We start from the raw sequence: 26,378 nt of genomic DNA on the forward strand, positions 1-26,378 counted from the left end.
TCCAATCCAAGGAACAAATCTACGGAAAGATGGGTGAGACATTACAAAATTGCTTCATGTTTGTAGATGGGTTGGCAGACAGTAGATGGAGCTCAAGAATACGTATACTAGTTTTTGGTAGGATCAATAAAACCTGCTAGTGGCTTCTTAATAGGAAGATGGCTAGTAGGAAAACCAAGCCTATTGCCAGATGACTTTAAAGTTTGTATATTTTAGTTATAAAAGAACAGATTTTTCAAAGGTATTTGGATGTCTTAAAGTGCAAATTAGGACCTAGTAGGAAGCTCATAAGCAGGTTGGATGCTTATTTCTTGTAGCTGCCAATCTGGGTTTTTATATGAGTCAGATTTTCAAAGAGATTTATTCAAGCAGCATTGAAAACAAAATAGATGCAAATTCTCTTTTCTCACTATTCCTGTACAACTGCAGCGTATTTCTGACTTTGCCTCACGGAACTGCGACAGAGAGAAGGAAGAAATTATGCTGACCTCTCCTATACCACGCCCGTGCAATGCAAACAAGTATAATTACAGTTGCAGCAGTATCTATTGATTTGTGATCAGAAGCTGCACCAATAACTATGTGCAGGAAGTGAGGTTATAGAAGAGAACACGGAATAGTCAGTTCTATTAAGAATTGAGACAGGACATGAGCTGGGTGGTGGGACTTTAAGTGCCTGTAGACAGTTGAGTTAGGAACAGATAAAAGTAAGCAACGCTTTCTGACAGTGTTATCATCCCCTTTCTTCCACTTACTCTACACTTTAAAAAGTGTTCAGCTGTAAACAGTTGGGCACTACCTGTATTTGGAGGCATCCCCCACAGAACTTTGTTAGAGGTGATGGGCCATGTCTGAAGGACTAAGTGCTAAGACTAAATGGTAGTGGGCATTGTGAAGATGTTGTTTGTGTGGTCAAATTATTTGTCAGTTGTTGTCCCCTGTTTCCTGACTTTTTCTTACATTAAAAAGAACAAATAACTAGTTATAGAGAAAAGTCTTATGTATTAAATGAAGAATGTTTCAATCTGAAGATTGAAATGCTTTGATTTTCTTTGGGTTTTTTCTTTCAAATTTTATTCATGTTGTACTTTATTACAACTTTAAGGGTGCCATTTTATAGCCATAGGCACTCACAACCATAGTAAGATTGTGCATATGCACTGTGTAATCGGGATGTATCTGTATTCCATATGATGTCATTAGTCCAGCGACAGTGAGCAGCGTGCTCTGGATTGGCTGCGTGCTATATCAAATCAGATTTATATTGTTGACCCTTGTATGGTACACCATACCTTCTTTCATTTACAGCTGGCTTTCTGCCTGGATTGTTTACTTTCATTTAGTAGAGAGAAATCTAAAGCATTACATGTATTTCACTGAATATTGTTAGGCTGATGTAAATGCTTAAATGATTTGTTGATGTGGCAAGCCACCAGTAACAGTGGCAAGCCACCAATTCCCTCATCTAATTTAGTCTGAAATTATTTCTCCGTAATATGAAGTCACAAATGATTATTCTGTGTGTGAATTACAAGCACTTCCATGAACATGAGTAGTATTTGGTTCAAAATAGCTTCTTGTAGATCTGCAGACTGTTTTGATAACTTCAGACTGCTTGTGAGTTTCTGAGTGTTTGTATTTTTATGGAGTTTGGTTGCTTACTCCAGCCACTTACAACTTTGAAGACAAAGATTTTTTTGCGGGGCAGGGATGAGAGAAAAAGAAACCAAACCCCCCTAGAGAAATTATCCCTACATTCTATCTTGTTTAACCTGTACAATTAAAGCAACCTAAGAGGATTCCCCCAGAGTAGGTTTACACTATCCAGTGTGAAGGCTTCAAAATCCTGCATATGCAATGTGCTGTGAGTGGAGCTGGACGCAGTTTAGGTGTGTCAGGGGAACAGTCCCAATATGCAGTTCTGGGTAAGTGTAGTTTAAACCAGACCATGAAAACATGCTAAATAACTCTAGAGGCTTTGTAATAACATAGATGGGGTCGGCAGACACCTTAATTTCTCCTTCTGATAACTATTAGGAACTCAACACAGAATATATGATCAAGTGCTCTTAAACTCATGTGGCCTTGAATTCTATGAACTTAGAAATCCTTTCTTAATAAACTTAGTTATCAAAACCACTCTAGCCAGCCATCCTTAGAAACAGATGAAGGGATTATCAGATATTTTAAGATTCTTGGCAAGAATCTTTGAAAACAAAGAAATGAAGCTGATGGTTGGTTGATGCTGGAGAGAATTAGAATTACATCAATAGATTGACTTAGCAGAAAGATGGTATTTGATGTTTCTAAGGTGCAAGAAACAGATGGTTTATTTCTCGTGTGCAGAGTCTAAGAACTCAATGTGCCAGCAAAAAGTTGCACGACAGGAGAGTGAAAATGTGGCTAACCATCCTTTGTTTCTCTCAGTCAATATTTACAAGTGTAAATCTTATCTACGTATGAAGTGTAATTTGGAGCAGCCTGAAGGCTGTTCTCGATCATGCTGGCTGAAAACAGCTCCATGATAGCCAGCAGGAACTATCATACTATCACCCAGAGGTTTCTCATGTACTCTTTGAGATTCCTTCCAGTAGCCTTAATTTTCATACTGCTGTATCACAAGTGTCATGTTCTGGTTCTGACTCTTAAGAATGTGTCATCCATTCATTGAACTATATGTGCAGAAGTCATGTTAACCTTTAATAAAAACAAAAATCCCATTAGTTTTGTTTAAAAAAATTAGATTAACTATCTAAATAAAGCACCCTCTTTCCTGCCAGTTAGACTGTTGATAAAAAGTGTCAGCAGCTGCTGCATGAAATTGTACAGTATTATTTTTTAAGGTTCATTATTTCTGGCATTCTCACAGCATACATAATTTTTGATTCTTTACGTACTCCATTACAGACAGGAAATAAGGAACTGGCAATTACCATTTGTAATTTATGCCCTGCTGTTCATGTTGAGCTGTGGATGTAACACTTACACTTTTTTCACTGCTGCTTAGTAACAAGCTTTTCAAATGAAAAATAGACACGCCCACACTGAATACGTATGAAGCCAAAACTACTTTCCAGATTGAGCTGTGCTATTCCCATTGAAGGGGGGAGATTGTGCCTACAATCCAGGGAACCTGTTGAAGATACACCCATTATGTCCCTTTGCTCTCAGTAGGGAAAAGACTGGAGGGGGAATCTAGGTCCTGTTGAAAAGGTTTGGGAAGATGATTCATATGCAAAAACTTCATTCTTTGCCTCCCTTGTGTTTTTACTACTTGTTTTGGGGGAAGGAATCATATTGAAAATTAGATCATTCAAAGTAGACCAATAGAACTATACTAGTAAGTATCCCTGGGTAAACAAGTTATACAAGAAGATGCAAAACTAATAGGTCTTTCTGTAAGACATGAATGTACACGTAAAGTTATCGAGGCCTGGGGAAAGATGTGTGTGTTCGCTAGTGAACTACTAGAATACTGCATCCTCTCTATTGTCACAAGTACCGTATCATGCTACTATGGGGACTTGGGTGTTCTTTTTTCTTTTTATAAAGTGCTTCATGTTGAACTCTGTAAGAACTGTCACTCCGACCCTCAATGTTTTGGAAAGTTGGGGGGTTTTATTCTTGGTGATGATTGAGAACCTTTGTCTAAGTTCCAGTGCAGGTTTACTAATTACTAGGTCATAATACTTCTTGTTCTTTTTTTTTTTTTTTTACCCCATAAAGAAAGCCTCTCCTTTTTGGAATTTACTTCTAATTCTTTTCAGAGCAAAAGTGGCCCACCTTATTTTGCATTGCTACACCAGTTGGTTTCTGCTGCCAAAATAGATCAGTCGTCCTAATAGCCCTTCTTGTCACCTGCTGTAGTTGAGTTACTTGTCTTGATAGTTTCTGTTCATGATATTCCAAGTGAAACCTTAGTGTATTGTGCAGTGATACTAATACTTTCTTGTCACCATTATAAAGCAGAAATGCCTTGACTGATGCATTCTTGACTTTCATTTCCCTTTTTGTAATCCCCCCCTTCTGTACATTGGATTAGGGTGTTATTATAAGAACTTCTTGATGGAGATTCTTCAGAAATACAGTCCTTGATGAGATGCCCTCCCACAGCACCAAAAAACTCCAGACAAGAAGTCACAGTTGAGGCTTTTGTGTTTGGAGTTCTGCAGAGAATCTTTTCATCTTCTCTTCTCTGGCTACCTGCTAAAGCAATCCTATGGATTTCCTCAAAGTGGAAAAACAACTTAAAGTAAATTAAAATATGCTGCAGAATAGAGTAGAGAGAAAAGGAGGATGCTTTCACATTCTTACTATTTATCTACGCATTCATTGTTTGAGTTTGTCATAAACTACTTGGAGAGGCATTTCCTCTCCCCAGCTATAGCAGGACTCCATCTTCAAAGTCATTATTTTCTGCTGCTTTTCTGAGCCAGTCTTTCAACCCCTTTCTTGCCAGGGTAATCACTTTTCAGTCCATTTAATACTGTGATCTTTTATTCCTACAGAGTTTTCCTTTTCTCAAAAGAGTCACAGGCGTAACATTCCTACACATGGCCAAGTAATCTGACTAGCTTTATGAACATTCTGGTTTTAGTGTTTAACTTGGTGCTAGATACCTGCAAACCTTAGGTGGTCAAACAGGTGAGAGAACTTTACACATCACACTTCCTTTTCCTTGTTATCAAGACTGAGGTTTCCTTTTCTTTTTGGATAGGCTCTCCATCCCACTTGCCTTGAAAGGCAGTGCACATTTTATGTCTTTCTTTGCTCAGGGCTGCTGCTTGGTTTATGTGCCAAGTCCCAATGCTTGATGCAGGCACTGAGGGCACTTCACATGTTCAGTCAATGTGGGAAGGAAATACTCTATTATTAGTGAGAAGTATTGCCTTGCAAGTAATACCTGAGGACATCAATAAGCATTTAATATATGTGCCCTCCTAATTATGGAATATATTTGTTGCTGATGAAAAAGACAAGTAACTCTTCCTTTTAACCACTCCTTGGGACTAATTTATTCCTAATCTGAGATCTGAAATACCTGTGACTTCTGGACTTTTTGGTACCATCCAAGTTATAAATTACTAATCTCTTCAAAGTTTCTCTTTTTTAAGTGTTACAGGCTTTCTTGTACCCCTCAATCCAGTGCATTTTGTTTCCTTTCACCAAGTCTGTTAACTGGGCTGCTATGGAGGTGAGGTCTTGTCTCTAACGGCTATTATAATTAGCCAAGTTATTTGCCTTTTTTGCCTTCATTCTCAAGAAGGCCTTGAGGTATGTAGGACAGACTGCTGATGAGTGCTTTACTGGTCAGTAAGCTATGGACTATGCTGTCCAAGAGAATAGAATCACAGGCATAAATAAATCTGCTGCTTTTTATTTTGTTTTAGTGTTTATTTTTACTTTGCCAAATCAGAGGTGTTCTTGAATTCAGTCCTTTCTTTCTCTAGCAGTTTGCACAATCCCATGGGACTATCACCAAGCTAAAGCTGTCCACTGATAGCTTTAAATACTAAACGTACCTTGGTTGCACCGCTAATACTGGCCATGCTGACACAGTGTTGGTTTCTTGCTATTTTTTCCGAGGACTGCTTGCCAGAAGCTTCCTAATTAAAAGTAAACGGATTTGTCATTTTCCTTGGTTACCTAAGCTCTAAGGATGTAATTCTTATTTGAGTATGAAGAGTAACAGTCATCAAACAGTAACCAACTGCTTTTCCTCTTTGTTTTTTTTCTTTTATGTGTTTTATGTGTATATTATTGATGATGCAGATAGAGACATTGCATGATTGAGCTGGAGCAACTGATTAAGCCGTTATCAGGACAGGGAGACAGTCAGGTATTGTATCTCATCAAGAAGAGAAGTTTGCCTTGAGCTGGTGGCTTAAATACATCTCTGAGCCAGGGGATACCAAGACAGAGGAGCTAGGATTGCACTGGTGAGTGAAACAGATCACATGAGGATTCTGGCACTCTCTATATGGCATGCTGGAAGCAAGCATGCCAGCGGCCACTGAACTGATAGTATCAGCTTCAGTTGTGGAAAGTGTCGCAGACTGATACGTGAGTAGGGGGGTGTAGCAGCTCTGGCAGGCAGCGGTGATACTAAAGAGCTTGCTAAGCCTCAGAAAACTGTAATATTGACTGTTTATCTTCAGTCTTGAGAAACCACGAACAGCAGAACTGAAAATGCCAAAGGATTATAATGTTTTTCAAATGCTGATTGCAGCACTTTGCTGCTTTTATCATCGTAAGTCTATTATCAGAGTCAAGGTAGGTGCCCTTTTTCAATAACAGTAAATACAGTGTGCTAGTCAGTAATGCTTTTAGTTTTTGTTCAGAAGTGTTTGTTTTTATACAATGGTTGGGCACAGTGTGTTTCTGTTCTGAAGAACATCTTTAGAATTCACCGTTGTCTCAGAGAGAAGCTTAAACAACTTTCAGTTTTATGAGCCTGAAGCTGACTGTCTTTATGCTTAGGCAGTAAGTTAAAAATGCCATGGTTTGGGACTTGCTGAAGAGCATTTTAGTCAAGTTTCAAGTTTTCAGAATTTAACTGATCAGACCACTTGGTTCCCTAACTTTTTCACCTGCTTATTGAAAACACAGGCAATTGTGCTCAGGAGCTCAGGTTTTTTAAACACTTCAGACAATTTTGGACTTGTCCTTATATTTTAGAACTTTTTAAATTACAAAATACACAAAATCATATAGAATGGTTTGCGTTGGAAAGAACCTTTAAAGATCATCTAGTCCAACCCTCCTGCCATGGGCAGGGATATCTTTCACTTTATGTAAAAATGCACTATATGCAAAGAAAAAGCTTTTATAAACATTTCGAGCCACACTTACAGAACTAAGTGACTTGGGAATGGAACTGTAATCAGGCGGGTATCTAACTTTTGAGGATCTGTGAGCTACACCTAAGCTTTTAAATCTTTTTATTTAAGATTTATGCTTGAATTGTTATTTGCATAACAAAGTGTCAGCTCTGTAAGTCACTGTGTAATGTGTATAGATTCTCTGGAGTACTTGCAATGAGGAAGGATGTGAAGGTTGCTATCTTCTGGCCTGTCGGCTTTCAAACTTTGATGGATGCACTTAAAAGTTGGGAACAGCTGCCCCCCTTCTCTCTCCTCCAGTGATTTAGCCTTTTAACTGTCCATTTCTGAAAGTCGGGTGTGGGGCTTAGTCTTTTGGGCACACTGAAAAAGTGGCTCTGCTCAGGCTGTCTTCTTTTTCTCACTGAGGCAAATGTCAGAAGTTATCATCAGAATAGAGAGCTAAAGATGCTCTCCTGTTACAGAAGAATTACTGTAATTAATTTTCATTTTCATTCCAATTTTGAGCATAAGGCTTAACTCTTCTCTTCTAAAACTTTAAAAATGACATTGAGTTTTATTGTTGGCTGTCAGAACACTTACAAAGCCGTTGTTCTTGACTATGCATGCCCTTTGTTTAACTTGGCATGAATTTCTAATACCTAAAATAACAGTGGTGTTGTCATGGCAACTTTCCATTTAGTCTAATCCATATAGTCTCTAGAGAAACTGAAACATTAATAGTGTTTGCTATATGGAGGGTAAAAAATAAAACCTTTTATGTAGAAACAAATTACAGCTGGACTCTTTCAAAAATAAGGTTCTATTTAAAGAGATTTGCAGCATTTAAAATAGATTTGAATGCATGTGTTCCAGCATGCAGATTTAGCATTAGTTGAGTCTGATGAACTGCTATTTTAAGAAGTTCTGATGGTAGGAAACTGAGGTGCGTTTGCTGAAGAGAAAGTGGCTGTAGGTATAGAAACAGCTGGTGGTCAAATCAAGTAAGGTCTGCACCTTGGGGCCAAATGATGTACGTTCCGTGAAATGCCAGAGTGCCTAGGATGGTATGAACATCTGAGCCTAAGTCGTTGTCTTACTTAATTTGTGAAAACATACCACTTCAAGCAAAATCAGTTTGTGTAATTAGATGAGATTAATTCTTAGTTTTAATAGTAATTACAATTGTAATGAACTACCAAATTGATCCATAAATAAGCATGCTGAAGTCCGCAGCTATCTCTGAGAGAGTCAGAGTTTTTTGCTGCACCGAGATAAATTCATTGTAATTATGTTGTCTGATTTAATTGAAAACAGTATGCGGCCAAGCTCAGAGATGCCTTTTGTGTCCCATCAAAGCACAGGAAACAGTACAGCACTTGAGCACTCGCGTTTTCCTGTACTTAATTTCAGCATGTGAAATTAGGATCTCAACAGCAGATGTTTGGTTTGTTTTCCGATACATTAATAGAAAATATAATGATCAGTGCAGAAGATCTGAACTTGGATCAAGTCATTCTTCAGTCATGATATGTCAGTACCTTTTACAATCCCATTTGGTTTTAATAGCTGTTTACAGTTAAGGGCAGCTTCCACATTTGAGGAAGATAAAGGAAAACTTCAAGGCAAGGGGTTCCTGTCTGTGGTTAAAAATTTGTGAATTACGCCACTTCCAAGCCAAAATATTGTTCTTTAATTTTTGCATTTTTTTGGAAGTTAAGAATTAAGTTAAGACTCAATCAGTGATAAATGGTGACTTAAAAAATGAAGAGGTCTAAATTAATAAACTTTGCCACAAGACAGTTTTTTAGTTCTAGCTAGTATGGTTGTCATGATGGAGGGAAAGACCTTGAAGTTCAAGTATTTTCATTCTTAATTCTCTGCTATGATTCACCCTCAGCTGAAGCTGCACAAAAGGGGAAAGCCACTCAAATTATCAGGACTGCCAAGTTTTAAAACTTCCAGCATGTTGATGTAGCTCATTACTGGGCAATGTACTAATGCTATGAATGTGGCATGCGTAAGAAGCCTTTTATAAGCAGCTACTTATTGCAAGTGCCATCTCTTATCTTGGATGAATTGCAAGCACTTTTTATAGATAGTAGATCTTAATTAATATTTCTTCAGTATGCGATGATCTAAATCTGTTTCATTGGCATCCTCAGGCTTCATGTATCCAGTTTCAGCATGTATGCAGAGGCAGTTGGATTTGATAACATGAGTTTACAAGTCATCACCACCCAGCACTATGGGTCTGCCTTTTTGATGTTAGATTTGTTGTTGGAGAGGGCCAGACAGGAAAAGACTGACTTATCAAAATGATGTGAAGTTTTGTATAGCTCCCTGAACTTTGATTCCCTGTTGTCTTACTGCTGACTTTGAATTTCAATGAGTCTTATACTGTTGTGATGGGTTGACCCTGGCTGGACACCAGGTGCCCACCAAGCTGCTCTATCACTGCCCTCCTCAGCTGGACAGGGGAGAGAAAATATAACGAAAGGCTCATGGGTCGAGATAAGGACAGGGAGAGATCACTCGCCAATTACTGTCATGGGCAAAACAGACTCGACTTGGGGAAATTAGTTTAATTTATTACCAGTCAAATCAGAGTAGGATAATGAGAAAAATAAAAACTAAATCTTAAAACACCGTCCCCTCACCCCTCCCTTCTTCCAGGGCTTAACTTCACTCCTGAGTTCTCTACCTCCTCCCTGCCAGCGGCACAGGGGACGGGGAATGGGGGTTGCGGTCAGTTCATCACACGTTGTCTCTGCCGCTCCTTCCTCCTTGGGGAGAGGACTCCCCACACTCTTCCCCTGCTCCAGCGTGGGGTCCCTCCCACAGGAGACAGTCCTCCACGAACTTCTCCAACATGAATCCTCCCCACGGGCTACAGTTCTTCACGAACTGCTCCAGTGTGGGTCCCTTCCATGGGGTGCAGTCCTTCAGGAACAGACTGCTCCAGCGTGGGTCCCCACGGGGTCACAAGTCCTGGCAGCAAACCTGCTCCAGCGTGGGCTCCTCTCTCCACGGGTGCACAGCTCCTGCCAGGAGCCTGCTCCAGCACGGGCTTCCCACAGGGTCACAGCCTCCTTCGGGCATCCACCTGCTCTGGCGTGGGGTCCTCCACGGGCTGCAGGGGGATACCTGCTCCACCATTAACCTCCATGGGCTGCAGGGGACAGCCTGCCTCACCATGGTCTTCACCACGGGCTGCAGGGGAATCTCTGCTCCGGCGCCTGGAGCACCTCCTCCCCCTCCTTCTTCACTGACCTTGGTGTCTGCAGGGTTGTTTCTCTCGCATATTCTCACTCCTCTCTCTGGCTGCAGTTGCGCAGGTTTTTTTTTTCCCCTTCTTAAATATGTTATCACAGAGGCACTACCAGCATTGCTGATGGGCTCGGCCTTGGCCAGCGGCAGGTCCGTCTTGGAGCCGGCTGGCATTGGCTCTATTGGACACAGGGGAAGCTTCTAGCAGCTTCTCACAGAAGCCACCCCTGTAGCCCCTCCGCTACCAAAACCTTGCCATGCAAACCCAATACAACTCTATAACTTTTTTCAATTTCCCATGGTAATTTCATACAGTTTATCAAATTTTCACTGCAGTATACCCTCTATCATATATATAGAGATAGCAGAAGGACCACTGGTGCGCTGTAAGCAATTCCTGTTCGATGGGAATCGGAACATTCTCCAGTAGATATTTATGCATTTAACTTCTGGGTAATACCTTTCATTTAGGTATTTCTCAGATTAAAACAAAAAACCTACCCAACTTCTAAAATCCTTTAGATTTGGTAATCAAAATCCTCAGGGTCACTGAGTGAGGAGATTAGGATTTGACTAACTCTTAATTCAGGGTTTCTCGGGATCCGTATTCCAGAAATGAGGCTGTCCTCCTAGCTCTGAATGTGGTCACCTAGAAGATGAAGGAATTGTTATCAATGTAGTGTTGTAGTGGAAAGTGATTGCAGAGTCCACTAGAATTAAGTCTTTCTATTACCTTCAGTTAACATCAGGCTGAACTTGGTACTGAAAGCTCTTTTTATTTTTCTCCTCCCAAACAAGTATCTCACTTATTAGTTAATAAAAAATGGCCCCTTTTCTGTGAATGTCAGGCAGGTCATGTTTTTCTTAGTGGCAGACTGAGAACATGCACATGATGGAGTTTATTTGATTTTAAAGAGCCATCACAGTCATGATGGAAGTTTTCATAGTGATATGTTATGTTTTTATCAGTAACCTCAAAAGTTGTCACCTGTTAAATAAACAAGCACACAGAAATCTTGTGGCTTCAAAATTGCCATTCTCCTGTATTAATTCATCTCTCTGATTAGTTCAAGATTTCTCTCCTCTGTCTTGAGCATAGCAAAAGTTTATATATAATTTGTTCTATCTCAACCAATCAATTAAGCCAGTAGAAAATAAAAATAAAAACCTGCAGAAGCTGGTAATCATCTATGCAAAGAGGCTTTTATAATCCATTTTGTACCTCCTATTACTTAACATAGCACTTGTAGGCTTGTGTGAACTTTGTGCACTCTGGAAGATAAGAGAAAACTGCCCCTGTGAAGAATATTGCCACAGTTGTAGTTCAAAGTGTCCAAGTTAATCAGAAAATGGTCTCCTGAATTTAGAAACTCCCTTTTTCCCATTAGTTATTTCTCAAAATAACTATTCAGAAATAACTCTGTGTGTTCTTGTCACTTTGTAAGTTCTTGGCAATGATACTACTTTTTTCTACAGGAGAAAATAAGGACCGACAAGAATGTTTTCAAAGATGGAGAGTCTGGTTCCACATACCCATCTTTTAAACGCTTAGTGCAAGTCTGTTGGTTTTGGTGGCCGATTAGGAGAGTTATAAGTGAAATGAAATACATTGTACTTGTTATAAATAAAATTAAAACATATGATAAATTGATGTAACTGTATATTTTAACATGCTCATACTCATAGTGCTAGACAGGCATTCTCATCAGGATCACAAGAGCACAGGGTTAGAGACTTAAGGGATCTCTGCAGCCAGTGAAGTATATCTTAATCCAGAATTGGAACTTTGACAATAACATATTCATTTTCTGTATGAACAAGTTGATTGCTCTCTAGTGGTTTGGAAATAGAAGAATTTCATTAATTTTTCACTTTTCCAGATGTTTTTAGTGTCCTGTGCTTATGCGTCCCCTCCCTTCTTTCTCGCTTCACATCTTTGTCTTCCCTCTTGGTATTTCCTGTCCCTGCCCCATCATCCCCTCCACGTTTTCTGTTGATTGGTCTTTCTGTTTAATTATCTACTTGGCTAAAAGCTATGTAAATCGCAGAAAATTTAAGCTTTTGCTGAATCACAAAGTATCTCCCATCTCTCCTCATTTATTTGGAGATTCTGTAGGACCTGGTGATTTTACAAGGTCAGAAGGTGGTAGTTCAGAGTTCATGGTGCACTTGAGCAAAAGCAGAAGGCCTCCAGTGTTGGAGAAAAGATGGTTTGGGGAGAAAGCTATAATAGATTTGATTTAGATAGATACAGTACATTTATTAAAAGTTTAGGAAAGGTACTGGCTTGACTTATTTTCTCAGTCAGATCACGCTTGAGTTTTCACAGAGCTGTTCTCTCTTATCACTAATAATTATCTCTTTTCTTTTTCTTTTTTTCTTGAAACCTTCAAGGCAACAGGAAATCAGGTGGTTCCAAGGCTGCCTGTTGGGCTAATTTAAATATCAGCTGGCAGAGCTGTGCAAAGCACGGGGAAATAATTGAGATTGGATGGAAATGTGGCCACCTTTAGTCATGTACCTGTAACAGTCCTCAGCTGTGCTTTAAGAAAATAATACTTTGCCAGAAGGATACAAAGAGAGGTGATATGAAATTCTGCGTTATCAGGACTGAAGGAGATGATCTAGCATGATAGATTTTGGACCACTTCCAAACTGTGTCTAAAAAGTAAAAGTCTTTCCCTCATAATTCAGGCTGTTTAAAAAAAACCAAAAAATTCATTAATAACAATTGAGGTAAGCCACGAAAGCTAGAACACACAAGATGCAACTTTGGGTATATATGTAGAAAGCTGTGTGATTCTCCTGTCAGCTATTTTGATATTCCATTGGTACATGTACTTCACTGGGGTTGTTGCAGATATGAACTGGAGAAAGAATCCACTGCCAGTAGGCAGCAGAAATGACTGTGGGACTTCTATTTTTGTTTACCACCGAACTCATACAGTAGATTATTCAGCACAATTAAAAATTATTCTAATCTAATGTGATAAATTCAGCTAGGATGGTTGACACAAGAGCTTGATATAGTGAGTTTCCTTTGGAGGGTGCCAAACACTCAAATGAAAGTAACCCCTTGGATGAACAAACAACAGATTATTGTGAGAAATTCCAATTAAAATGTGTTCAGAAGTTTCATAGGTACAGCATACTGTGGTAGGTGAAGTCCTCTTTAAATTTACCCTGAATAAGATCATATTTTAATGTTTTACTTCCTTAAACCTTCATATTTTCCAGGTCTTGGTACGCTAGATTAATATTTGCCTGAAAAAATGTAAAATAATATGTAACATCAAGGGTAACTTGTAACATCTGTAAGCACAGTCTGCTTTTAGTTTAATGGCCCGGAAGTAGAAATCCTTCGTGAAAGATAATAAACTTGTGCGGCATTTATTAAAAACACTAAAATAACTGTACTGACTGGAAATTTTTTTTTCCCCCCTTCTAAACTCTTGGTTTCTCTAGGTTTTCCATTGGGTATGTAAGTAGGATTGAGGGCTTTTGCTGGAGGTTGATAATATTGTATTGCTAAATAGTTTTGTATTTTTCTTTTAAAGACCTGTTCACAAAAGCTCAGCATGGCAGGAATATCTTAAAATAGCACCAGGACTGGAAACAATGTGACTAAAATGTGAACAAACAGTTCTGGAAAGCACATACTTAGGGAGAGTTCTTCGTGGGTCAGGAAAAGCATCTGTATTTGAAGAGAGTTTTGCTGATTTGATTTGCTTTCATATTCCAGGGATCTCTGACAGGGTTGTTACTATTTGGAAATCTTAAAGAATTTAAACTGGAAGCTTCCCTGTGTCGCTTCAACCCTGTTTTGTTGCAGAATATACTGAAGTCTTCAATTTTTGTCCTAGACTTTTTTAAAGTCTTTTAATCAGCCACTTCACTATCTAACTGTAAATGTAAATTCAGGTTTCTTTCTGTCGTTGGGTAGGAGCCAACAAAGTGTCTTAGGCAAAGGCATAAACTGAGGACATACTACTAAATGAAGGTTTGTCACTATCAAGTTAGTGCAAATTTACAGCATACCATTACTGTCCATGAACTTTTGGGTGGTACTGGGAAATGAGGCTGAAGTATCTGCGTCAAGTTGTGTGGAGCAGGTCACCTTTTCTTTGTCCATTGTCATAACTAATTATGCTGCTCTAAACTTACACTCTGCCTTATTGAGAGACTAACATGCTTGTGTAGGCTGTGCCTGGAGTGATTTTTGAGCCCTTACTTGCATGGTGGGAAGTTCAGTGTATGCAGAGATTCTTGCAGGACCAGAGGCCTTGGGTATAACATTTGGAATAGAAAGGCATAGGCTGGTATGATTACAGACAGTTAATGGGTCACACTTCTTTGATGTATGTAGGTTGTGTAAGAAATCAGTCTCAACCAACAAAAAATGGTCCAGGAAGACATGCTATTACTAAACTTGCTTACCTAAGCAGTTTCCCCCCTGTGTATTTTGAGATTTGTGCTAGCCACAGGAGTTCTTTCACTAAGTTCAGAGTGCCTCAGAGTTATTTAAGCATGTTTGCTTCATCTCAGGAGATGTCTGACCTCTATCAATCAGAATATGCTCAGTGTGGTAGACCATGGTGGAGAAGATTTTTAACAAACCAATAATCATGAATGTTAACAATTTACTTGGTTTGGATTCCTTAAATGCTTTTCTTGTTGTGTTGCTAGATGTAACTCAAATGCAATGTGTGTCTCATTACGTTCATTCGAGTAGCGAAAAATCCAGTTAACCACCAGAAGAAATTCTAGGTTTCTCTGCTGTGTTTGTAATTCGTGTGTATCTGTAACTTGATCAGCCTGGTCTTTTAAGATAATTTGTGTCAGTACAATGGATGAAATTAGTCTGTACACAAAGACCTATAGCTCTTTTTGTTGGCTAAGAATCTAGCTTTCTTAAGCAAATTCAGTTATTGCATTTGTATGCTATAGTCTGTTCCATTTACAGTAGCTTTGCCTACCACTGAGATACAGTGAGATGCTTTTGCAATGATGGTAACAATTTGTACAGTAGTTTGGGGTTTTTTAAGATCTCCAGTCAAAAGCATCTTTCAAATGCTTTTAAATACAGTTCACATAAAAGTAGTAGTTCCTTTCAGAAGGTCAGCAAAATACACAGCTATGAATGTAAAAGATTTGTATACCATTACAACTGAATGCTGTTGTTTAGATTGGAGGGGATACATTAAAAGTTCTCTAGCCACTTCCTTGTGCCGTCAGGGGAAAGGTGCTCTTGAAAAGTCTACCCTCAATTTGTGTGCTCGTCACTCTACCTTCAGCATATGTAAATGCTATAATACTTGCTATCATTCTGTAAGATGTGGCAGTGAAATGGTTAACTGTTAATTCTGGAATCAATGCCAGTCAGCTTTAAATGGGTACCCAGCCATTTGAGTTGGGAAATAAAGGTGGCAGGCATGTGCCACTAGTCCTTTAGCTGTGTTAGTCTGATAGGTCACAGGGGTTTGGAGCAGAGGGGGGATTTTTGGCCTTACTTGGCTACATTTTGATACTTCGATATGCTTTTGGTCTTGAGTCCTCACCAAGCCTCTTCTATGACTCCTTCTATACCCAGTAACTTAATCTCTTCACGCTGTACATTGTTTCATGAAAGAGCCCTTCCAGTGAAGGTCTTTTTTTGTGGCATGGTTTGTTCCTGCAGACTTTCCTTCTCGTAAAGCTTGGGAGGAGGTGGTAAAAGACCTTGACTGTACAAAAGCACAAAGGATTTAGTCCTTGTTGAAAATGATTGTCCATTTTGAACCACGTTTGTATGGATAAATACCACCCTGTTATGGTTCACAGAAGCAAAACTGAGGTGAAAAGTGATTCTTTACCAGGTTGTTTTTATCTGTTGCCTTCCTGTATAAGCTACTACGCTCATTTATGTTTGTCTAAGAGAAGCCTTAGTTTTCTCTGAGAAAAGCAGAGAGAAGAGAAGAGTTTATCTCAGAATTTCTCTGGGCTCCCAGCATGTTTAAATAGTCTTGGCAGCAGGATGCCTCTTCTGGCATTATTCCACCAAAAATCTGCTGTCTAGTAATCTGTTGTAATTCAGACTGCTTGCAATTGCAGGGAGGACTGTTGAAAGAAGTGCTAAATGTATGCCACCTGCTCCCACGGTTAGGTGCTGTGAGTATTCAATATGAAGAAGAAAATGTTATAGAGAGCAGTGTTCACAGAAAGAACAGGATTGGTGGGCGAGCGTTCCTAGTTCTTTTTTAAATAATGCATGTGTTGCATATTTACATCAGTGTGTCAGTGAAGGGAACCTGTGAGCTTTGGCTCATATCCAGAGCTAAGAAAAAAATCCATAATGCACTGGGGAAAAATGTTGCATTTTAGTCTGCTATCCAGCTGGAGGCCCCTCTCTCTCTCCTTCTTCTCTCCTTCTCTCCTTCTCTCCTTCTCTCCTTCTCTCCTTCTCTCCTTCTCTCCTTCTCTCCTTCTCTCCTTCTCTCCTTCTCTCCTTCTCTCCTTCTCTCCTTCTCTCCTTCTCTCCTTCTCTCCTTCTCTCCTTCTCTCCTTCTCTCCTTCTCTCCTTCTCTCCTTCTCTCCTTCTCTCCTTCTCTCCTTCTCTCCTTCTCTCCTTCTCTCCTTCTCTCCTTCTCTCCTTCTCTTTTTTAAAATGTACTGTCTTTTAAGAGAGGGTATACTCTGATTCTTTGACCAATGTAGAACATGTTCCCTGCAATGAACCTGTTTCTCTTGGGTATCGTAGGCTTTTGAAACTCTTCAGCAACAGTAAAGATGGGCTGGAGTCCCCAGCCCTTGGAGAATGTAAGGAAGTCCAAAGAACTTCCCTCCACTGAGTGCTTATGAAAGAGTACATGACAACTCTCTAGAGAAGATACTGCACCTTACTTTGTTAGCAACACTGCATCCACAGAAAGGACTAATGGTCCAGAGTGGTCAGCATGGAAGCAGTACTCCAAGAAGAGATGAAGACTGAAATTTTCCACAAAATCTTATAGTAGTTGTATAGTGGTGGTGGAGATACCTCCAAGCAGATCTCATGCTTCTTGTCCTAAGGGGCAACAAGAGCTTTTTTTCCCTTAAGAAGCTAACATCTTGGACGTGCAGATTTAATGACCATTAGAAGTAAGCCCTTTAGGGTTGAAAATTTCTTTTGGCAAGGTTTTTTTAGTGCAACAGAAATACTGAACAGCTGTGTATGTCCAGGTTAGCCTGTCTTGATGCATTTGGAATGTTCTTAATTGGATGGGTTCAAAGGGGGTGGAGGGGGAAGAATCTGAATTGAAAATGGAGGTTTAAACAGGAGGAAGACTATTGGAGCAGGGCATTTGGGTCCAGCTCCATTTTTTTGGGTATAGTTAGAATTCTTACTGGGAAGAGGAAGTAAGAGAAGTAACTTTGTAGGTGTGTCATTATTAGCTTGGTGTACAGACAGAACACTTTGTTCTGTGCAGTGTATAACAATCACGTTATCTCACTGAATGCTGGATTTTGCAAATACAATCTAGAGCGAAGCCAAGCCAGCCTGCTAAAAGCAGCACCTGCATTCCAGTGGCTAGTGCAGGTCATGTGATGGAAGTTATAACCCAGGTAAAATGTTAATCACTAAACTTGGCACAGTTGAAGCTTTTAATCTTTTATTGCAGTTTTCTAGGGAGAGGCAAGTTATGGACAACAGCCCAGAAAAACTGAAGAAGGAGTTAGAGGAAGAACTGCAGCTAAGTAGTGAAGACTTGCGTAGCCATGCCTGGTATCATGGACGTATTCCTCGGCAGGTACGTGGTCTTTGCATTGCCAAATGTGCTTTGAGCTTTTACAGACGAGCAGAATTGCACTAAAGTACTATACGCATCTCTGATATCTGCATTAATTTAGTAGAAGCATAATGCTTATTTGTGTGAAAGCTATGGTATAAAATGAAGCATAAAATGAGGCTGAGAAAGGATTCACAGCTCGGCATAAAATGAGGCTGAGAAAGGATTCAGGGCGTATGCTGCTAGAAAATGTAGATATTTCAGGATTTGTGTGCACTGAATAAAGGCGGAAATGGAATTTAAGCTTTATGTGAGAATACTATCCCCACATATTGTTCAGACACACTGACATTAATTTGGTTCAGTATTCTTAACGAAAATTAAAATGTTCTTGTTTATTTTCTTTCTTGCACTTGGAGTTTGGGGGAGGGAAAAAAACCCACAACAAAATCTGTGCAATAACTTAATTTTGATCCTTAAAATCGTAGTTAATATGTTAAAGCTGCCGTTGGATCGGAGCTTGGGTTCCCGGAGCCCCTGGAGCTCCCCCTGCGGGCCTCCCTCCTGTGCGTGCCCGGCTCTCAGCAGAGCTGCGGGCTGCCGGCTGCCCTCCGCCGAAGGAAGGAGAGCAGGCACAGCACCCACGTACACCGCACTTAATCTAAACTGTTAGATGCGTAGGTTATCACATGAAAGACTAACTCAAAACAGAAAACCAGGATTTTTCTGACTCTTCCTAGTACTATGAAGTGTTCACAAAGAATAAAAAATGAAAGCTGCTGTCACTTAAGGTAATAATGAAAGGACAGTCTCTGGGGTCCTGTAGTAATAGCTTCTAAACTTCAGTGTGACTGTCTATTCAGATGCTTTAAGCTCTAAAATCCTGAGTCATTGCTTTCCCTTCATGCCTTATTTTCTATTAGCAAACTAGAAGAAATATAGATGCAAAAGTGGGTCATGCTTCTGGCTGCTGGGCATTTTCCAAGAAGCCCCTCCAGATCTCTGCTGTGGGATGAGCTCTTAATTTTAGAATTGGAGACATCATTCTTCTACCACACTTCATGCTTTGCTTTTTATTTCTGGCTTGTGTTTGTCCTCCCAGAGCAGCCAAATTAAGTCCTATGTTTAAGAATATTTTGTTGCAATGTGTTGTTTGACTACTTGTTTTCTGATTCTGAAAGTATTTTTTTGTATAATTCTTTTTTCCTCAAAGGTGGCAGAAAGCCTCGTTCAGAGAGATGGAGATTTTCTGATTAGGGATTCTCTCTCCAGTCCTGGGAACTTTGTTCTTACCTGTCAGTGGAAAAATACCTCTCAGCATTTTAAAATCAACAGAACAGTTCTAAGACTCAATGAAGCCTACTGCCGTGTTCAGTATCAGTTTGAACTTGAAAGTTTTGACAGTATCCCCGGCTTAGTTAGATACTATGTTGGGAACCGCACACCAATATCAAAGCAGAGTGGAGCAATTATTTTTCAGCCTGTCAACAGGACTGTGCCTCTCAGGTGTCTAGAAGAAAAGTATGGTGTAACTCCAGTCCGACAAAAAGAGCCAAGTATCCCTGAAGGAAAAACAGAAACTGCAAAAAGGCTGAGTCTTGGTGTATCCAGCATGCAGTCCCCGGAGCAGAGCATACCCAGAGGAAATCTGTTGAGGTACTTCAATTTTGCTGTCCTTAGGGAGGGAAATGAGGTAACTCTATCAGCTCCCACTATAAGTGATGTGAATTATCACTCTGATTTTAGATGGAAGACTAGACGTGAGGGTTTGCTCATTTTTAGCAAAGGATCTTTTAGGGCCTGGTTTTTGAAACTTCCTGATGTCGTTAAGAAGATGGTAACTACTTTGTGGTTATGGGGCTTGATCTTCAGAAAATTTAAGCTACATTAAGGAGGTAAAATAAGTGGGGATGGATGAAGCCATGATTTAAGTGGCAAGGCTGCACACAGTCTTCAGTCATCATGTGACCCCGAGCATGCCCCAGGTTTATGGGGAGGCTCTTACCCCTGATATTTGCATTGCAATAGTGACAAAAGAGTGCTTCCTGAATGCCATTTGATTGTCCTAGCAAAATAAAGTAATTCTACCAGACTGGTAAATGAGTGCAATAACCAGATTCTGAAAGTATCTTTGGAAAAACAAGATGCACGTCTGCAGTTCCAAAGGGACTAGTTGCTTAAAGATGGTGATGGCTTTGGCTCTGGTTCTCCATTTGCAAGTTGATGCAATTGAGGAGGGGGAAGGGATAATTCATTTAAAATCCACAGAGCAAGAGCACATGTAGACTCTGGAAGCACAACAGCAGTGCAGCTTGTTCCTCAGTGACTTGGCAAATCTTGACTAGTATAAGACAAAGGATTAAAATAAAATCTTGCTGCTGCTCCAGAGAAGTCTTTCTTTCCATATTTGACTTCTGCAATAAAAATACCAAGTGTGGGATAATGGGTCCTAATTTCAGCATCCAAATCAAATGTTTCATTAAAAAGTCTCAACATTCAAAGAAACACTCTCATGAATGCTGCAGGGTGACACATACAGCCCATTTCATTGCTACCACAACAGCGTGAAGTACCTTTTATTCTTATAAGCTGCCCAAGTGGAAAGCTAATGATCCCTGCCCTGGTTATGATATATTCTGGCAATTAGTTATGTATGTTATGAGTGTTGGATATACTGATATGTTTTTGTTTGCATTTTTGTTTACCCTAGAAACAAAGAAAAAAGTGGTAGCCAGCCAGCTAGTTTGGATCATGTTCTGGAGAAAAGATTCCCTCTAAAGGCTCACCAGTCAGAGAGCTATCTGCTAATAGGTATGTTTTGTAATTAAATGTTTCACACTTAGAGTCTGTGTGTGCCCAGGTGGTCTGTTACACTTCAAACCAAAGTGAGACTGTTGAGTGTTCTGTGTCCTGTACATACAGTTATATTTAATGGCCAATGTACGCTGTGTGAGCATACTGCTTGTTCTTTAAGTCATTGGAACAGGTTTTTTTATTTACAATGCACCAGCAAGTTGAGTACCTTAGCACACAACTCAGCAGGCTTCCACACCAAAAAAATGACAGCTACAGTTGGCATTAATATCCTTTTTGACAGTATTACCTTTCCCCACTTGCGCTTTACAAGAACTAACTTGTTTCACTTGTGTCATTCTGACAGAAGTCTGTTAAGTAGAAGCAGTGTTTCATGGAAATCCTGGTAACTGCTTTTTCTCAGGGTAAAGCATGCAGATGTGGTAGTGTTCCTCACCAGGAGAAAAGCACTACCATGGCTTTTGTACTCAGTGCTGTCCTTCTGTCTGTCTCAATCTCTCTCTCCCCCCTATCCCCCCCATCTCTTTTGCTTTTCGTTCCTTTCAACACCTTTGCTGCTGTCTGGTTCCATGGCCGCTGCCATTGTCTTCCTCCAGTGATACAAGTGTACCAACACTTGATCAGTTGTTGATCGTGGCTTTTTCTTTCTCAGATTCTTCAGAGATTTAAGCAATTGTTTCCACACTAACATACTGTGTAAGGAAGCTTGCAATGATGCATCTGTTCCCATGTGGACAAATTCCAGTGTTTGACTTCCAAGGCTGCTAGTAATTTTGAATACAGTAGCTGTTAAAATTTATAGTGCCTATTGTGGAAAGACTTCTTGAGACAAAGATAATATTAAGTATTTGTATAGTGAGACTGTATTTTGATAGAAAGGGTGTGCTCCTGTGTTTAGCAGTGGGATGGACAGACATTCATAAAACAAGTTTCTGTTCATCTGTAATTGAATTGATTCTCTTATTCCAATCCATGGCTGCAAAAACTTTTATTTTGGTACTATAACAGGTAACCCCATGCATTTTGTCATGGGGTCCTCTGAGCAGGTTCTGCTGTCATACTGCTTGTAAGTGGTGACAGGCTGTGATTTGTAGGTTTTGTTGTCTGCATAAATTGAGAGCCCCCTGGAAACAAGCAGTAAAGCCCTCATGATGCAACTGGCCACTTTGCTGTAGATACCAGCAAGCACTGAGAACTGCAGATTGGGAATGTCTGTAACAGGGTTCAGTCCTATATTGGATGCCGAGGTTTGCGTATGCAATGACTACAGGATGAAGCATAAATACACAGAAGTATATGGATGTGTTTCTCCAGCTCTTCAAATCAGCCACAGTTTAGCAAAAAGATTAGCATCCCTGAAATTCATTCCTTCCATACCTTATTGCAGGTTCAGGCTTGACTTTGGGAAGCTTTTCTTTCATCTCAAACTTGTCATTCTCAGAAGTGACTCATCTTTTATGTGGTGTGGCTGGAAGTTTCTGTTTTTATAGCCTAGATCAGGTTACAAAGAAACCTCCTATTCCAAGCCATGGAGACTATCCAGCTCTGACGGTATAGCCCATGTATGCAGGAGGGACTGGAATTATTGTCAGCATTACCACAGAATAATATTATGGTGCAGCTGTTCTGTGTATTTGGGATTTTGGGAGGATCAGCAAGTGAATGGAATTTGCAGGCTAGCTCATTCCTCAAAATACAATTTCATATACATTTTTGTCAGCAAATAATTGGCATAATCTGACAATATATTCCTCAGGAAATAGCATTAAGAGATGAACCCTGGGACAGGCATCAGGAATTGTATATGTTTTGGCCTTCTAAATTACCGTTTTCCCCTCCAGGTTCAAGACATCCATCTCGGTTACCTGAAGCAGAGGCAGACTCCTGTCCAAGCTCTCCTGCATTTAGAACAGGCAGTGAACCTTCTCTAAGCCCCACAGCTGTTCAGAAAGTCACCTCTGAGTCACAAGCAGGGGAAGCTCTTAGAGGATCAGACAGTCAGCTCTGTCCGAAGCCTCCACCTAAACCCAGCAAAGCACCCCTGATGAAGCCCCCAGATTCTCCTTCAGCTTCTCACAGTTCAGAAGGACACTATTGTGAACTAAGCCCTGCCAGAGATCCTGCAGCAACAAAACAACATTTATGTCAGAAAAATAGCTATGTGGAACATCTGACACGAAAGGAGAGGGGAACACACTCATTCAGGAACTCTGAAACAAACTATTTGATCCTGGAAGATGACCCTACAATGAACTCCGCAGATCCTTTAGAAGCTTCAACTGAGATGGCTGAAGAAGACAGCATCTTTTCTGCACCTGTTTTTGAGACGGTGTCTAGTTTTAAACCGAATGATTTTGAATCCAAACTACTTCCTCCTGAAAACAAGCCATTGGAAACATCAATGTTAAGAAGAGTTAAGGAGCTTGTCACCAACAACAATCCAAAGATTATTGCACAGCATATTCTTAGAATGGACTGCAAGGTAAAAAAAAAAAATTCTTGCATTATATTTTATATTATGCAAGTTTAGACTTTTTAAATAACTGATTTGAAAAGATTAATAGGTAAATTTGCAGCTAATGTAATAAATGTATTGACTTGCTTGCAGGAATTTTTAGGGTGGGGTTTTTTCTTTCCATTTGAAGAACAGGAATGTAACAAACCCTTTGGACTAAAGATCTCCCACCATCCTTGACTTTAAACTCAGATTCTCAGTGTTCCATGCATCTTTTTAATCTCCTATCAGTTGCTGTATATCTGTGATTCGGCCTTTCTTCTATACTGGAGGAAGAGCTATCTACGCTGTAAACCATTGTGGAAAGAACTTACCATGACAGGAAATAGCTAGTTAGCTTGCAAGGGCAAACGGCAGACAGACATTACCTGGTTGCCATACTGCTGGCCATAATATAAGACGTTCAGTGGACGTTCTAAAACTAGCTGCTCTTCTAATCTTTGTCTGAGTCTCTGTCTTACAGCTGGATACATGGTGTGGGAAAATAGCTATCAGGACATCTGCATTTCTCTCCTATGAGAGAACTGTATTGCTAGTGGAGTTGTTTAGGAAGATGTAAAAACCCAAAGAACTATTTTTCACAATGTAGAACTTTCACAATGTTCAGCTGACAGGGCTTGGAGATTATCTATTGGATCAGAAATACGGAAAGACAGGAGAAGTCATCTCATTATGAGATGATGACTTTGTGTAATAAAAGAAATGCAAGTGCAGTTGAATCTGCACTGCTTTGCTGGAACGACTGAGTGCTGTACCTGCCACAGAGCAGCTACAGGAACCAAGTGTCATGGGCTTTGTTGGGTTTTGGTGGTTTGTTTTTTTTAAGAGCAGCTTGAAAAGCAACAGACGTGGCTACTTACTGGGCTACTCCATTGCAGACAAGAGAGGAAGTGGGAATGGTGGTGCTCCAGAAGAAACACGTCTGTAGCACTCTCCTAGTGCTGCTGCACTGATTCACACCATAGGTCTGGGAAAGGGGCAGTTCACTGGAGCAGCAATGGGATGAGTGTGTGTGAGTGCCTGCCAGCTGCTGGGTTCCTGCCAACGGCAAACACAGCTTCTCTACTCAGTAGCAGCGTTGGCTGCTGCTAAGTGAGGCTTCGTTGCAGACATGGTGACTCAGAAAAACTCAGCTCCACAACTGCTTGGTCTTTTCAGAAGTGATAGATAGGCTGCTTGACTGTGGTTCCAAGAGTACTAACAGCATTCTCTAACATTTTAGTTCCAAAATTCAACTTTTCCTCCTTCAACCTAATAACAATAACCAGAATGTCTTTTAATACATTGTTAAAGAGTATGTTGCTTGAAGGCATAGGATATGCATACCTTAGAGAAGTAGTAAGGGGTTTTATATATATACTTAGATATTATATTCAATTAGCTCATTATTAGTCTCCTCTTTTAAATCCTGTAAACTTTGGAATGGGGCCAAGGAGACTGGCCTGCTGGAAGTGTGGGAGCTTGTACAATTAAGAGTCACTGGAGTGTTTTACAGAAACAGGGTTTTGGATTTTGCAGCAGGAACAGTAACTAGCTGGGACAATAGAGAAGTCTATTGTATCTTCGTCTTGCAGTGCTGAGAGCCAATGGCTGTCATTCATTGGTAACTTGTTGCACACTACTGCACTGATAAGAACTGCATGATACAATGAGATTGGCACGTGAACTGGGCCAGAATAAATGCTTTGTACCAAGATCTGTGATAAGGCTGAAGTGCGTAGGTCTTCCTGTGGCATCAGCAGTTCAGTTTGCCTTTTAAATAATGACATTTCTAATAATGAAAGAAGCACCCATATGGTAAGTGATGGAGTGAATATCTGCCACTTGCATGCCTGAGACTTTCTGATGAAGGAATAGCAATCAGTGTGTCTCCAGGGGCTTCGTATCACTCCTGCGTCTCTAGAAGTGAAACAGGTTTCTCTAGTGCTAGATTTTGTACCAGTGAGACTTGTTGTGTGGCCCAGATAGATTGCTTTCATCTTTTCATAACCAAGAAAGCCTGCTGATGAGTGTATCAGAAAATAGCAGGCAGATTGGTGTGTAACTGTGTCAACATAAAGGCCTTAAACCAGCAGATAATCTCACATTATCATATTAATGTGGGTTTGCTTCTACTTAGCATATATAATTGTTATTAATATAACCAGTAGCTAATACTGTATGTTTAAAAAGCAAAGACAAATTGGTGAGGGTGTCAGCTTTCATATACTGACTTCATTAGGCACTCAATATTCAGTGTCCTCCTTAAAGTCCTTTTACTAATTCATCCTTTTGAGGACCCCGTGGTGTAATCCAAAAACATTGAGCAGTCGTCTTTTTAGAGATGAAGAAGGCGAAGCAAATGCGTACATCTTAAAGACCAAAGAGCAGAGCAGGCCAAGAGAGCACCACGTTTCCTGGAGCTTGCATATGAATCTTTCTGGAAGTGGAGGATGGAAGTTTGATAAAGCATTTTGGTCACACCCTTTATATGTTTTCTGATGGCTGAATCATGCAAAAAAATATTTTATTGGACTTTTTGTGTAAGGCACTGAATGTGCATAAGTTAATTTTTCCTTAGATGACTGTATTCTAATGTTGCACACTGTGCACCTAGCTCTATATGCTCTGCACTAACCCGGAGGACTTCTACATGGCTAGGGTTTGGGGTTTTTTTGAAGTAAATTATTTCAAAACTCACGCACAAATTTTTGCACTTGACAGGTGGCAAGGATACTAGAAGTTTCTGAAGAGATGAGGAGGATTATGGGAGTGAACTCTGGTCTTGAACTGATTACCTTGCCTTACGGACACCAACTGCGCCTTGACCTAATTGAAAGGTAAATGTTCCTGTTACTCATTTCCAGGGCAGATGGCCAGAAGATCAGATCATTGCTATGTTGTACTCTACATTTCCTCAAAGAATGCTCTCCTGTATGTTTTCTGAATTCATGGGTATAGAAGATAATTTAGTGAGGTGACATATAACTTCTGTTTGCATAGGAAAAATTCCTTAAGGTCATGAGGCAACTCCATGCACGTAATACAGGGAAAGGGGAATTGTGTTGAAAGCAGGGTCCTTAGAGCTGCTGAACACCTGCAGCTCTCCTTTAAGAACTCAGGTAAACTACTAAAGTTCAGGGAACCTATTAATCTAGCTGAGCATGTAAGTGTTTGTGGAAGAGACTGAAGGTAGTAGCCTTCTGCAACTAGGGAAGAGGCTAGGGGATTTAG

At 40.1% G+C, this 26,378-nt stretch overlaps 1 protein-coding gene across 4 annotated transcripts in view; it reads left to right on the forward strand.

The window, feature by feature from the left end:
* The window catches only part of BCAR3 (BCAR3 adaptor protein, NSP family member), an 80,070-nt gene that overhangs the window by 49,598 nt on the left and 4,094 nt on the right, over positions 1–26,378 (forward strand). For all 4 annotated transcript variants that reach the window (XM_075508342.1, XM_075508339.1, XM_075508341.1 and 1 more), the window contains 5 exons: positions 17,729–17,857; positions 19,050–19,492; positions 20,547–20,647; positions 22,492–23,132; positions 25,869–25,984. In XM_075508342.1, coding sequence (XP_075364457.1) covers positions 17,729–17,857; positions 19,050–19,492; positions 20,547–20,647; positions 22,492–23,132; positions 25,869–25,984 — 1,430 coding nt within the window. The remainder of the gene's footprint in view (positions 1–17,728; positions 17,858–19,049; positions 19,493–20,546; positions 20,648–22,491; positions 23,133–25,868; positions 25,985–26,378) is intronic.

This window comes from Mycteria americana, chromosome 7 (genome assembly GCF_035582795.1).
Source record: "Mycteria americana isolate JAX WOST 10 ecotype Jacksonville Zoo and Gardens chromosome 7, USCA_MyAme_1.0, whole genome shotgun sequence".
NCBI classification, from domain to species: Eukaryota; Metazoa; Chordata; class Aves; order Ciconiiformes; family Ciconiidae; genus Mycteria; species Mycteria americana.